The sequence below is a fragment of the Rhincodon typus genome, chromosome 4, assembly GCF_021869965.1.
Source record: "Rhincodon typus isolate 14 chromosome 4, sRhiTyp1.1, whole genome shotgun sequence".
In the NCBI taxonomy this organism is placed as follows: Eukaryota; Metazoa; Chordata; class Chondrichthyes; order Orectolobiformes; family Rhincodontidae; genus Rhincodon; species Rhincodon typus.
Genome location: NC_063335.1, coordinates 40,293,041 through 40,308,667, shown reverse-complemented (window position 1 = coordinate 40,308,667; position 15,627 = coordinate 40,293,041). Strand labels below are relative to the sequence as shown.

The following is a 15,627-nucleotide window of genomic DNA, read 5'->3' as shown; positions in this document are numbered from 1 at the left end:
AATGCACTTTTACAAGCAAAAGATTTGCCACAGATACTACAAACAGTACTTTTCAACTTACCACATTCTTGGTTGGGGAACAGCATACTAAAAGCCTCTTCTTTGATGATCGGCCGACCCAGGTTGTTGGCTGTCAGATCTAGTGCACCTCCATTCTCCCGATGAGTTGATGGACTGTCTGCTTTTTCTGATTTCACTGATGTCTCATGTGGCTCTTCTTGGTTGCCAAATCCTGGTGACTTTGATCTTTGACTGTCAGCATTACTGTGTACAGGTGACAATGCCTGCATTGAAGAAGAACACTCAGACATTGCTGGGCTACCTGCACTCTGACTTTCTAAGTCACCCACAGCAGAGGAGGAATCATTAGTTAAGCGATCACTTTCCATTGATCCATTTTCAACAGATTTCATGCTGGAATGCTGTTGTGTGCTCAAAGCACAGTCTATTATCTTCATCTGATTTTCCAGTGCAGTGATGCTAGAAATCACTGAAGGAGGAGAGTTTGGTGATGAACCAGAATAACATAACAGTTGCTTTGAAGACTCAGTTGTGGTAATGTTTAACTCCGCCTCCTCATCCATTGAATTTTCATCCATTAGTTCATCATCAGCATAGTTGCTCATTAGTTCAGCATTCACTTCATCACAGGCTAGGTCAGTGTCCATGCTATCTGAGAAGCCCTCTGGCAGAGGTGTATTTGGAATCTGTCCACCCATATGCATACGAATGTGCTGCTGTAAAACAACGGCGTTTGTAAATTTCTTCTGGCAAATGGGGCAAGAATGTTGTACTCGAAGAGGTGGCTTTGCTCGGTGAACTCCGAAATGTGTCTTTAAGTTGCCCTTGGTAGTAAAAGCACGCCCACAGATTTTGCACTTAAAAGGCCTCTCACCTGTGTGTGTGCGGTAATGCATCTTCAGAGCACTCTGGCAACTAAGTACGCGATGACAAATAATGCACTGGTTGGGGTCGGTCATCTTTTTATCAATGTTCTCCACCAACTGCTGCAATTTTGAGGTCTCAGATGTTTTCATAGAGTCCAATAGGCCACCAAATGGGAACTTTGCCTTGAACTGACCAGATATTATGGGAAGCAGAGGACTTGGGAGAGTTGTAGGAATGCTGTTCACTCCATTGTCCGCAGCAGTAGAAGATGTGGTAGAGCAAGGAGCAGAGGAAACTGACTGTCCACTCGGGCAGCCCTCTGCTGGTTTGAAATTCGATGTAGGTGCATTTAAACCTTGAACAATGGGAACCAAATTGCCGCCATTAATTGACTGCGGAGATTCTGCAGTTATTGGAATGTTGGACTCATTCTTGTTTATGTTTGGTGACAAAGACGCACATTCACTTGATGGAGGAGATGGTCTTTGAGGTGATCTGTTCAAAGGAGTCACAGCTGGGGACTCAGCTAGACTGGTAATGTTTGATAGAGTTGGAGGCAACTGTAATCCAACTGAAGTTGGTAATGTCGACAATACAGGTTTGGTGTCCAACCATGTTGTCACTGGTTTTTCTGGTGGTAAGGACATTCCATAAGGAATGCCTGTGCTAGTTGGGACATTATCAAGGTATTCAGGGACTGGATATGGATTCATCTGGATGTGAGGGTATTTTTCTTTATGCCTCTGAAAGTGAACTTTAAGATTACCTTTAGTGGAAAACCGATTTCCACAAATATTACACTTAAACGGTCTCTCTCCTGTATGAGAACGGAGGTGAATCTGTAATGCACTGTCACTTCCAAAGACCTTAGCACAAAACCTACACTTATGCTTGAAAAATGGATCTTCTGAGCTTGTTTTGGGATCAAACACAGAAACGTTGGGTGGTTTTCCTTTGCGATGTTTCATAAGGGCAGCCAGTGGATCTAGAGCATTAGTAGTTGCAGCAATGCTGACCAGTGGGTTTTGGAAGATCACACTACTTGATGTGTTCTGAGGTAGCAGTGGATTAGGCATGCTGGAAGCTGGGCTGAGAAGATTACCATGGCCAAGTGATGATGTTGAATACTGTAATTGTGAGGAAGTGTTACTTGTATTTGAACTGGAAATTGGAGTCAGTGAAGATGAAACTCCGGTAGTGGATGGAGGCATGGTGGATTCTGATCTGGGAGATACACTGCTGGGCAAAACAGGAGTGCTAGCTCCAGAGGCAGGCTGTGCTATTTGCTGTGAACTCTCAAAGGCAGAAGGGTGGATACTGGATGCCTGTCCTGGTCCCGAAGCTGAAATAACAGCTGATAACTGGTTAGAAGAATGATCAGTGAATGAAACATGCTGACTAGCAGCAGATACAGATGTACCTTGGGAAGATGCTGATGGATTTAAAGGGTGCAAAGTTTGTGGATTCATCATTGCCACTTGGTTTCGGATTTGTTCGATCAGTTGAAGCTGGTGGAGTTGCTGCTGTTGCAGAGCCATCAACTGCTCTAGAATCATGGGGATTGCAATGGTGGATACTCCACTATTTGAACTAGGACTGTTAGATCGGGTATCTTGCGAAAACTGTGCTACCGCCACTTTCGTACTTTGTAAAGTCTCTAAAGTCACATTAGTGTTTGGCATGTTATAATTTGTCATGGAAGATGATTCAGGAATCTGAGGTAGTGACGTAGCAGTACTTGAGGTCCCTTGATTCTGGTAACCCTTGTCAGTGGAAGCATCCACCTCCATCGGCTCGTCTTGTTCTGTACTCTTTACCTCGGAGCTGTCATTTCCCTCCAAATGAGTGCTCTCCTCAGCAGCTTCACTTTCTCCTTGATCACTTGGGGTACTAGCAGGAGAAGGCTCAGGGAAGTCTTCTGAACGTGCTGCGTCCTCGTCGTTTACGATTAAGACTAGTGGATTCTTAGTGCAATTCTTCTGATGCTCCATGAAGTCAGACCACTTGAAGAATTCTGCACAGCATTTCTCACAGATGTGGGTTTCCTCACTTCCACTTCTGCTTTCGTTCCCACTATCAGCATCATCTGCTCCTTCCCCTGGGGCCGCTAGGAAATCAAAAGGACACATCAAGCAATGACTTGCAAGACCATCCCTCCCTCCAATTTCAAGTTTTTGCACATAAGTAAAATCAATATTTTTTTATTTTGTACAAATTACCTCACTTCAACACATCTCAGGTCCTTCTGTGTGTATTCTATCACTCTTTCTACCTAGCTAATCATTTTCTTTGCACAATCCATCAAATTATGAGGCCCTATCAATTGTGGATACTGCTGCTTAATGAAATTCCATAGAAGCTATTGATTTCCAATATTTTCATACAATTCACAGCTGCCTTGTCTGTTGGGTACAAATCAAGCCTTTGATGGACTCATTAGGATTCCCCTTTACCATCAGGTTCCTCATTTCCAGCAAAATTAGAGAAGCCTTTGCCAGTTCACTTGACATCACTAAACTAATCTGTAACCTTTCAGGCTCAAATCAGTAGCTGACAGGACAAACTGGCCCTCTGTTACTCAAATGTGGTCTGGGACTGACCAGATTTATTATCTTTATACAGCATCAAGACAGTATGGATTTAACGCTACTCTATATAATGTCTTAAATCAATGACCATATCTTTAGCCTCTTTAGAAATCTGAAGAGCAAAGTACCCTTAAGCAGTAATTTGGCTACAGTAGCTTTTAAACTTTGCATGATTTAACTAAATTATTTCCTACCCTACTAGAGAAACAAAGACTGTGTCATATTTGTTAAAAGTTATTGACGTGAACTCAACCCATTAAATCTTTGACAACAGAAGGCCACATTTTACAAGAAGACAACTTAACAAAATAAACTGCAAGAACTATTACTGTCATAAGAGGATAGGCAAATGTAGATCTTTAGGCAATGGAATATTTTTCAATGAAACCTTCATATATTTATTCCTTGTTTTCAGTGGTTCTTAGCAAGACATTCATGAAATATGAGAAAGTGTCTTAAAATTAAAAGTTATTCAAGAAAACGTTCAATGCCTGTAATTATTTTAAAGAGCGCTCTCAGAAGTCAACATTTACCTGCAGCTGCAGAAGACACTTAGTGAATTATGTGCTAGCATTATGTCAGAAAACCCGCTAACTGGTTATGAATATTTACATATCTATGTATGTAGCCACTGCTCTGGACTAGACTTACCACTATGTGCCAAACAACAATTTAATGAACAGAAAAATAAGGTACGTCTGCTCAACTAAGTTGTCCTTCAAGGACGATGAACTGAAGTACCAGTTCTGCCCACAGTAGAATATATTATCTTTATTATGCATCTAGTTAATGCCACTGCACTGTTACTGATAGCTAGTCACTGTCATTTACCTTTTCATTCCACGTTACTGGATGTACAGCTGCTTCATAGGTTATAGACCAGACCAAACCCCCTCAAAATAAGAAGATAGCTTAGAACCAAATGTTTTCTTACTTTACAGGTAAGTGTAAGTCTTGCGTTCGAGATGCAATTTGATGGGTCATACTACTCAACTTTACGCAAAACGCACTTTATTTTTACACTGCAGTTAAATATAGGCAAAATAAAAATAAAATAAAACAATCGCCTTTTTACAGGGTAGGGTAGTCCAAAACTAGAGGCCATAGGTTTCAAGTAAGAGGGGAAAGATATAAAAGGGAAGTAAGGGGCAACTTTTTCACGCAGAGGGTGGTGCATGTATGGAATGAGCTGCCAGAGGAAATGGTGGAGGCTGTTGCAATTGCAACATTTAAAAGGCATTTGAAGGATGCATGAATAGGAAGGATTTAGAGGCATATGGGCCAAATGTGGGCAAATGGGACTAGGCTAACTTAGGATATCTAGCTGGCATGGATAAGTTGGACCAAAGAATCTGTTTCCATGCTATAAAACTCTATGGCGAATTGGTTTAACTGTAACTTTATCAAAATGCTTAACAAAATAATAATATACTTACTGCTACTAATTAACTATTCCAATAAAGCAACATCACATAAACACAGCTTTGGCAGAGATAACTTCAGTAAAATAGACTGCCCCACATGCAATTCTAGTAGCAGGAAGAGAAGCCCAGCTTATAGCTGTAATGGAGAGAGGAATAAGAGCTTCCACATCCAGCTTCAAGACCCCAGCCACTGCTGAAAGCTAAAACTAAAAATCCTGGCTCTGTGGGAGTTTGACCCCATCCATTCAGGCTACTTCTATTATTCGAACTTTAAAAAAAGACCAAGGCCTCACAGGCCACTTACATTACTGGATTTGAGCGGATTGCTCGGCACCTCTGTCTCAACCTTTCTTCCAAATAAAAACCAGGCCAAAGTATACATCTTAAAGCCATGGTATCATCACATCTCCTTCCTTTAAAAAAGGAACCATCAATATTCAAGGATGGTTTCATTTTTAAAAACCTTGAGCCTTACTTTATTAATACACCACAATACACATACCTTACATTGGGTCTAAGCATGCAAGCATTCACTACTACAGTCCATTTCAGTCCGATTTTTCTTGCCACCGAACGTCCCCGTCTTCCTTCATCAAAGTCACGACAACGTGTCAGCAATTCCGTTCTCTCATCCTGCCACGTGTACAATTTTCAAATTGAATGGCTGCAATAATAAGCTCCATCTAAACAGTCTGGAATTTTTATCCTTAAAATTTTCTAAAACCTTTAAGGGGTTATGATCAGTATATACAATTGTCTCAAACACATTACTAGCAACATAATTGTTGAAATGTTACAACACCAACTATCAAGGTCTCTTTCTCAATTGTGGAATATTTCTGTTGATGATTATTCAATTTTCTGGAAAAATACTCAATAGGTCTTTCTATCTTCTTGCAAGAGTACAACGCCAACACCCACATCACTTGCACCGTGAATAATTTTGCCTGATTAGTCATGACTAGCACTGGGGCAGTGGTTAACACAACTTTCAGACTGTCAAATGCTTTCTGACAGTCCTCCATCCACTGACATTTTCTACACTTCTTCAACAACTCAGTCATTGGAGCAACCACACTGCGAAAATTCTGTACGAACTTCTGATTTAAAAAACCATGCATTCCCAGAAATCATAGTACTTCCCTCTTCATTAATAGTACGGGAAGCTCCCCAATGACCTTTGTTTGCACATCTCAGGGGACCATTTGTCAATGTCCAATAATATGGCCCAGGAACGTGACTTGAGCTTCTGTGAACTCACTCTTGGCCTGGTTTATCACCAAGCCCACCTCCTGAAGTTGATTGAACAATTCCAATAGGTGCTCCAAGTGTTCCTTCCATGTGTGGCTAAAAATCACCAGATCGTCAGTGTACACCACATAATTGGGTAATCCCGAAACAACTTTATTGGTTAGTCTTTGAAATGTGGCTGGTGAGTTTTTCATACCAAATGGCATGACTTTTAAACTGATACAGTCCATTCGGCATCATGAAATCTGAAATTTCCTTCACTCTTTCTGATAAAGGTACCTGCCAGTATCCTCTCAGTAAGTCCGACTTTGAAATATTAATTGCTTGTCCCACCTCCTCAAAACAATCTTCCAAATGTGGAATCGGGTATGAATCAGATTTTGTAACTGCATTGACTTTGTGATAGTCCACACATAATCATTGGGTACCAAATAAAAACTGAAAGAATTGCAGATGCAGTTTAAATGATTTTTAAATTAGAAACAGAAACAGAAGTTGCTGGAAAAGCTCAGCAGGTCTGGCAGCATCTGTGGAGAGAAATCGGAGTTAACGATTCAGGTCCAGTGACCGGTTCTCAGAAGGGTCACCAGACCCGAAATGTTAACTCTGATTTATCTCCACATATGCTGTCAGACCTGAACTTTTCCAGCAACTTCTGTTTTTGTTATCATTGGGTACCATCTGGTTTTGGCACCATTACATGGGTGAGCTCCATTCTCTGGAACTCACTTCAATCATATTGTCTTTCAGCATGCGTTCAAACTCTTTTTAAACCTGTGCCTTTTTAAACCCTTTTAGAGGGTTAAGTCAGTAAAGATGTTGCTTAATTGGAACAGCATTTCCTATATCTATATCATGTATAATCAGATTAGTACTTCTCAGCTTATTCCCACAGGTCTTGCCATCTGACTGTAATAATTCTTTCAGGTCATTTTGATTTTCCTCTGGAAGGTAACTCAATAATTTATCCCAATTTTTGAGAACTTCCTCATTGTCAATTTAATTTGATGAATGTCCAATTCAGAATCATCTGAACTCTGTATTGAACTAATAATGCATTGTCCTTTTGCTTTCTTTCCCTATCAAAGTACCTTTTGAGCATATTCACATGAACGGTCTGAGATTTCTTTTTATGTGACATTCTTATCAAATAATTCACCTCACTCAATTTCCTTTTGATTTGGACCCACTAAACCTTGCTCTTAAAGTTTCACTTACCACTGGGAGTAATACAAACACTTTATCTCCACTAGCAAAATTACAAATTTTTGATCTCTTGTCTGCTTCCTGTTCATCACATGCTGTGCTACTTTCAAATGCTACCTACTAGCCAACTCACCCACTCTATTTAATCTTTGCCTAAAATTTGACACATTGTTCAAATATGTGATGTCTGAACTCTGACTCACCAATTTCTCCTTAATTAATTTCAGTGGTCCTCTCACTTCATGTCCAAAAACTAAGTTGAATGGAATTTAGTTGATTCATTAGTTGCATCCCTAATTGCAAAAAGTACAAATGGAATTCCTTCATCCCACTCCTCTGGACAGTCTTGACTATAAACCCTCAACATGGTCTTTAAGGTTTGATGCCACTGTTCTAATGCTCCTTGCAATTCTGGATGGTACACAGTGGATTTGAATTGTTTTACTCCTAACGTATCCATAACATCCTTAAATAATTTCAATGTAAAATTTGACCCTTGATCTGATTACCTCTCTGTGGGTAGTCTGTGTTGAGTAACTCTTCTACAATTCTTTTAGCCATCATACTGCTAAATGGAATGGCCTCTGGAAATTTAGTAGACACATTTATTATGTTCAACAAATAATGATTACCACTTTTTGTTTTAGGTAGGTGTCCCGTGCCATTGATTAAGACGCTTGTAAAAGGTTCCTCAAAACTGGGAATCAGTATTAAGGGCGCTGGTTTTATCACTGACTGAGATTTTCCAATTATGTGACACCTAATTACATGTGTGGCAAAAGTCAACCATGTCACTATGCAGCCCAGGCCAAAAAAAGTTTTGTATTTTGCCTTGAGCTTTCCTTATTCCCAAATTACCTCCTACTAGTAATTCATATGCTACCTGAAACCCCTCCTTTCTATAATCCACCGGTAATACAACATGAAGAACTTCTGCTCATTTCTCATCTGCCTGAATATGTGATAGTCTCCATTTCCTCATCAAGACTTCATCTTTAGGACAGTAACATTCTGGAATAGACTTAGACTCTTCTTCTGTGTATTCTTTTTGATACAACTGCTTTAGTTTTTCCTCTTTCTGTTATAATTCAACTAATTTCTCTGAACTAAAAATATCCACTTTGTCCTCCACTTGTTCTTTTTTACTCTCAACAATTTGAGCAAATATAGTTGCTGATAATTGAGCTTCAACTTCCTTATCTTTATTCCTTGATTTTTCCTCCTGCTTCAATCTGTGGCTTTAAGACCTTGTACTGCACAGTCAGGAGAAATCCCCACATATACTTCTTGTAACGCCTCAGTTGCCTGATTTTCCACTGGCTTTTCAACCACAGTATGCATCACTCCTGCCTGTGATCCAGCTATGTAATTATCAAGGATAAACTTTATTTCCGGAACCGGGAATTTCTCTATTACTTCTACCACCACTTCACCACTTTTCACCGGACTCTCCAACCTTGCTTTATATAATGAAATACTGCTCTTCTCACCATGAATTCCACATATTACCACCTTTTCTCGCAGTATTCCATCTCACTTATATATCTCTTCATCACTCACCATCAAAGACTGACTTGCTCCCTTATGTCTTAAAATCTTAATTTCTTTACCTACTCCTCCTACATATATGAGTAAACGTACCTAGACAAGTAAATTTTTTAAAGAGATCTGGCACTTTTTTCTCAACGAATCCCTGATCAAGTTGTACACTCTTTTGCAGCTTTTTAGCTTTCACTGTGCTTTCCTTTACCACTTCAACAAAACTCATTGACTTATCCTGTTTTTCCACATCTGCCTTCCCAGTGCTTTTTCTAAACCACCAACACCGCAACTTCATGTGACCAACTTTATGACAGTGAAATCACCTGAGCTTCTTCACTTCTCTTTCTCCCTCATGGGTTTCCTTTTTACCCTGTGGTAAACTATCTTTACTATCTTCAATGTGACCTCCTTTTCCCTTACCACCTGACAATTTCTCTTTCCCCCAATTTCCATCCCTCACAGATTGAAATTGGTGACAGAAGCCAAACTTTGATTTAAGAACCAAGTCATAATCATCTGCCATTTCAGCTGCTAATCTTTCAGTCTTAACTCTCTGCTCTTCCATCTGAGTTCTCACTACTTCAAGAAGTGAATTTTTGAACTCCTCCAAAACAGTCATCTTTCTAAGAGTGTTATATGTTTGACCTATTTTCAATGCCCTTATCCACCCTATCAAAATTATATTGTTTGATCCTTTCAAACTCTGTACATTTGACCAGGCTCCCTCATCAGATTCCTAAACTGTTGTCTTAAGGCTTCTGGTACTAGCTCAAATGCACTCAAGATGACATTTTTCATTATAGTCCCCAGGCATCTCCTCTGATAGTAATGTAAATGCCTTACTAGCTCTACCTACCAACTTTGTGTGAATCAATAATATCCACATAAGAACCGTCCACTTCACTTGTTTGTCACTTCCTCAAATGAAATGCAAAAGGCTTCTACATCTCTTTCGTCGAATTTTGGCAATGCATGGACATATTTAAATAGATCCCCATCAGACCTTTGGCTACAATGGGATTGCTCTCCAACACTGTCCTCATCACTAGTTCTACCTTTCACCTCCACCTCCACCATTAAAGTCGACTTTGAGTTTTTAGCTCCAACCTCCAAAGTTCAAAAACTCTTTCTTTCTCTCTTTATTCCACTATGGCCTTCCTTTCCTTGTCTTTCCCCTCTGCTAAAGCTATTCTGCCTGTTTTCTTTCTGTGTTCAGTTGGAATTCAGACTGTTTCATTTCCTTTTCATGTTCAAGCTGGTTCATTTGCAATTTAATTTTAGCCACTTCCAAATATTTCAATGGCATTCCCAGCATTCATTAATGTCAAACTATTGCTGCAATTACCTCCCCTTTTTGCATGAGCAAAGGCAATACCAACTCTAGCTTGTCTGCCAACTTTAAAACCTTTTCCTTGCTCACTTTCTGTAAAACTCCAGAAGTGACTTCTTCCAACCCAAGAAAGTCTTAGTGACTGATAGAGCCATTACTACACAAGACACACTATTTAAACCAACCAAATGCAACATCCAAAATAGAATAACACCAATACTCACCACTCACTGCCTTTGAGTCCAATAATCCTAAACGCAACCTGGAATTAGAAGATAGCCTGCACCCTAACTTTTTCTTGTTTTAAAGGTAAGTGTAAGACAATGCATTCCAGATGCAATTTGATTGGTCAAACTACTTGACTTTATGCACAATACATTTTATTTTTACACCACAATTAAAATACAAACAAATTAAAAACAAAAGAACTCTATTGAAATGCTTAACAAAAAAAAACATATATGTCTTTAATTAACTGTTTCAATGTAGTAACATCCATAAACACACCCTTGGCAGAGGCAAGTTCAGTAAAATAGATTGCCTCACATGCAATTCTAGCAGCAGGAAGAGAACCCCAGCTTTTAACTGTAACAGAGAGAGAATAAGAGCTTCCATTTGCAGCTTTAAGACCCTAGCAACTGCTGAAAGCTAAACTAAAAATCTTGGTTCTGTGGGAACTTGACCCCACCCATTCAGACTGCTTCTATTATTCTAACTTTAAAAACACCAAGGCCTCACAACCCATTTACTTTATTGAATTTGAGTGGATCGCTCGACACCTCTGCCTCAACCTTTCTTCATAAAAGAAACTAAAATGAAATACACCTCTTTGTACCACAGTATCGTCGCACAAATGATAAATTAGTCATGACTATTTAACATGCCAAAAACCACAAGCAATCATGAAAAACCTTTATGTTTTGACAGACTTTGTTTCTAAAACAATGAATTTTGGCCTTTCTAACAGTTCAGCTGGATAGCTCATTATTTCGTTGAGCCTTTCCCAGTACTGGCCTGGAAGCTGTTTAGTGTCCATATTTTATTCTGCTTCATCAGGAAGGTTTTTGATAGGCTTTTGCAACTGCTCAGAATGAGATGAGGTGTGAACACTCTGGTCTCAATGATACTGGGTTAGGGAGTGGGAAAATTTGGGAGTGGTAACAGTTCCAGATCGTGGTCATCCAGTCAGGGGCAAGTAATGACTCTCTACATGTCGTTCTGATCTTAGCGGTGCTGAATCAAAGCTTCAGTGTCTCCCTACAGGGAGGGGATATCAGATTAGTGATACTGTTGTTACGTTGTCATGACTGCACTTCCCAGCAGCCAGCAGCTACAAAGGGCATTAACAGAGGTCTGAAAACAGGCTGTTGGGCTGTCCTCTTGGCAGAAAACTCATGAGGCCCACTGAGACCTTGAATATAATGGAGAGAAAACTGAGGCAGCATGTCCTTCATGGGGTGTGAACTGTTGATCAATATGTACAAAAATGAAAGAACTCTTGTAAAGCTATTGACTTACAGCAGCATTAACTGGCACACAATACACAGATGACACTGAGAAGTAAGAACTGAGAGGATATATCTTTCTGTTTCTGTGTGTTGATGTATGTAAAATATACATGTATGCCTTAGAATATTTACAGCTACAGAATTGAACTACATTTACTCATTTACATCACTTGCAACAGAAACTCGATTTTTGAACAACTTCATTGGTTGTAAAGTGCATTAGGACATTACAAAATCATGACAAGTGTGATAGAGATGTATGCCTTTTCTAAAACTGCAACTTAATCCAAACTTGTCCTCTGCAAATTTCTCTTTCATCATTTGTACACAAAAACAGGTCTGATTCCTAGCATGAGCAATTCTAAGGGCAATTTTTAGTTATGGAGGAAGTACATTCCACATGTAATATTGAAAACATGCTATTAAAAATATTGCTTATGTCATATGTTGTATGCATAGTTTTTTGATGCATTAAACCAGGGAGGGTGATGGAAACAAATTCTTACAAAATAGTAACTTTGGCATGTAATAGTCTTTAAGTGGACATGAATGCAGGCAGGGTGCATTTCATAAGGATAAAGTGAGTTAAAGATTTCAGTTAATGGCAAACAATATTTTTGGGAGGGAAAGCCTAGGGTGTGAAATAAAACTTAACAAGTGGGCTAAATGCCTTTCAAACGTGATGTTAAACTGAGGCCCAGGCTGCTCTGACAAATGCACTATTCAAAAGAAGAATACTGGGCTGAAATTACAAACTTGTAATGAACTTTTATCCATAACACAGAATCATAGGATTGTAATGTGAGGAAGGAGACATTCTGCCCATCACGAGTTATCATCAGTTATCCAAATAAACTCACTGCCCTGTTCATAAATTCATAAATTCTTTACGTAAATAAATTGTTTACTTTTCAAATATACATTCAATTTCCTTTGAAAGTTTCTGGGCACAATCTTAACTTTGCATAAATGAATGGGTTTTGTGTCAGTTAAATCTTTTCTGTACTGTTTCTATCCCCCTTTCAGGGACAGTGTATTTCAGATAACAACTCACTGTTAAATAAATTATCTTCCCTTCCCCTCTAGTTTTTCTTGTCTGCATCTCTGCATCCTCTGGCTACCAACTTTTCCACCAATGGAAACGTTTCTCCCTCTCTATTCCATCCAAACCTTCATAATTTGGATGCTGTATCTCAATGTGCATTAGATTAAGAAGTAGATTACGTACGTAGTTATGAAGCAGTGAATGCAAGATTTTATAAGCTTTCAGTCATTCTGTCCACAGCTTTTTGGCAGTTTTCAATAACAATATACAACCTTAGACAGTGTGACAGTGACAATATTGCTGTAGTACTGCTGGGGTTTTCTGGACATGCAGCGATTGGCTTCCTCTTGGTTTGAAAGATCTTGCCAGGAGCTGCTCTACGTATCAAACCTGACACTACCCCAGATAATAGGTTGTGGTTATAGTGGGTTCAAAACTACATGCAGAGCTCACTAATTTGTGAATGAGCAAGATACAAGCCTTTATGTGTTTCCAGATCTTTGCACCGCGATCTATTTTGAGAGGGTTAATGCTTTCGTTGAAATAACAGAGAGAAATTTCAGCAGAACATGTGAAACGTTCATAGCGTTGATGGTCGAAATTCAGATCTGGACCTTTGTATAAATTTTAAGAATACGGGAAGAGAATTTCAAGTCTATCCTTCCAAAGAAATGCTGTCAAAATGCTGCAAGCACAAAGTTATGGAATGCATGCTCATAAAGATGTAGAAACAGAAAATCTGTGGCTCTCCAAAATATCAGCGTTAATAAATCGATGCTAGGCTGATCATGGTGTACAAAAATGACTTGGATTTGGGCACATAAATAAAACTCTCAAGTTTGCAAATAAAACCAAACTGGGAGGCTCTGTGAACAACAAAGAGGAGACCATTCAATAAGAAAGGATGTAAAAAAGTGAGAGCATGTGGCAGATAAATACATGTGGCATTTAATGTCACCAAACATGTGGCCAAACCAACAGATTGCATAAGGTCATTATTCTATGAGCTACCAATTCAAGTGGAGTACATTTTAAAATGGTTGCAACTCTGAGATACAGGTTTTACTGCCTAAATTCTGTGCTCTCTTATGCCATGACTACAGTACTTTTGATTCAAAAATAGCTTCTGAACTTCAGACCAAAATGAAACAATTTCATATATGACAAAAGCAAAGATCCTAAATTTAGAAAAAGTGGGTAGGGGAGGAAAAAGCAGCTTAGGTAAAACTACTTTGTGCAGAGACTGGCAAATGAACACAGGCTGATTGTATCAGCTTATCCAAGAGAGAGCTGGTTAAGTACCTGGTAAAATAAATTGATATGGCGTCAAATGAAATATTATGGGATATAATATTTCCTAGACACTGTAACTAGCCAGTCCATTCCAGGCCTGTACATTCCTAAGTTCCTACAATCACCCGTTAGGGAATTATTGCAATTACTAATAGCAAGCTGTGATAGTCCATATTAATCATCTTTAGTAGAACCTTTTTGGAAAACATACTGAAATGTAATATATTGGTAATACTTTTGTTTATTTGTGGTCGACCAGTTTAAGGAACAAAACAGAACACTCAGAATGACTCTCTAATGAATAGATCATTTCAGCATACTACCACAGAATGACTGCAACACAGTCGGAGGCCTTTCAGTCTATCATATCGATGCTGGTTCCAAGAACAATCAACTCAGCTAGTTCCACTACACACTCCCTCCCCCATATTTAACCATAGCCCTACAAGTTTATCTCTTCAGATCATTATCAAATACCCCTTTGAAAGGTGCAGCTCCATCTGTCTCAAACCACACTTGGAGACAGTGAATTTTAGATCAAAATGACTCATTATGTGAAAGATTTTTCTCTTATATTTCATCCAATTTATTCCCACTGATACAAATTAACATTGTGAGAATTCCTTTTGTGACTATTGGATTTCCCCAAATGTTTATAGTGAATGAAGTACAGCTAAATAACGGTCACACATGGACTTGGGAATTTCTGCAATCCAGCTATGTAGAGCAAGGTCTCACAAATAGCAATGAATAAACAACCAGATAATTTCTGTTGATGGCACTGAATATTCACTTAGGAGGTGGTGGTATGGTATATTATAGTGGTCACTGGAACAGTAATCCAGAACCTCAGGAGAATGTTCTAGGGTCATGTGTTTGAATCCTCACGGTAAAACTATCATCTATATATGTGACTCTTGAACCACTGGAATATGGTTGATTTTTAACTGCCTCTGGTTAATTAGGGATGGGCAATAAATGCTGGCTTAGCCAGTAACATCCAAGAACAAATTTTAAAAAATGTAATTTACTTCTTCAATTAGTGCCATGCTAACTTCGTATTTACTACTTGAGATGGCAGAATGGCTTTAATATAATGCCTTATCGGAAAGACAGCACCTATAACAGGGCCTCAGCACAGCACTGTTAGCCTTGTTGCAAATTTCTCAAATGTGGCTTGAATTTTGTAACATTCAGACTCAAGGGGGAGTGTTCAATCGCTGAGTCCAAGCTTATACGTAAGACCACATTGTACTGACATTGGTTATCCAAAAATTCCCAAAACAAAAGATCAATATCCATGTGGCAAAGTGATGAATTAGAATGGTTATGTTGTATTTGAAACAGTTATTGTCTCTGATTTTGTTTGTCATGTCAAGATGAAGGATTTCAATGTTGGGGGACAGAACCTAATTTATCACCAGTTATTCCAGGTGAAATAAAAACAGATTGTAAATGCAGATTAAAGCTCCCTCTGTCCAAAACAACAAGATGCCTTAAACCCACTGCCAGGAAAACAGTCTCACCTCACCAGTGACAACAAGGTGCAGGG

At 39.0% G+C, this 15,627-nt stretch overlaps 1 protein-coding gene across 2 annotated transcripts in view; it reads right to left on the bottom strand.

Annotated features, from left to right (window-relative positions):
* Positions 1–15,627, bottom strand: part of LOC109913077 (sal-like protein 3) — a 64,969-nt gene that overhangs the window by 18,715 nt on the left and 30,627 nt on the right. For both annotated transcript variants that reach the window (XM_048596348.1, XM_048596349.1), the window contains exon 2: positions 62–2,995. In XM_048596348.1, coding sequence (XP_048452305.1) covers positions 62–2,995 — 2,934 coding nt within the window. The remainder of the gene's footprint in view (positions 1–61; positions 2,996–15,627) is intronic.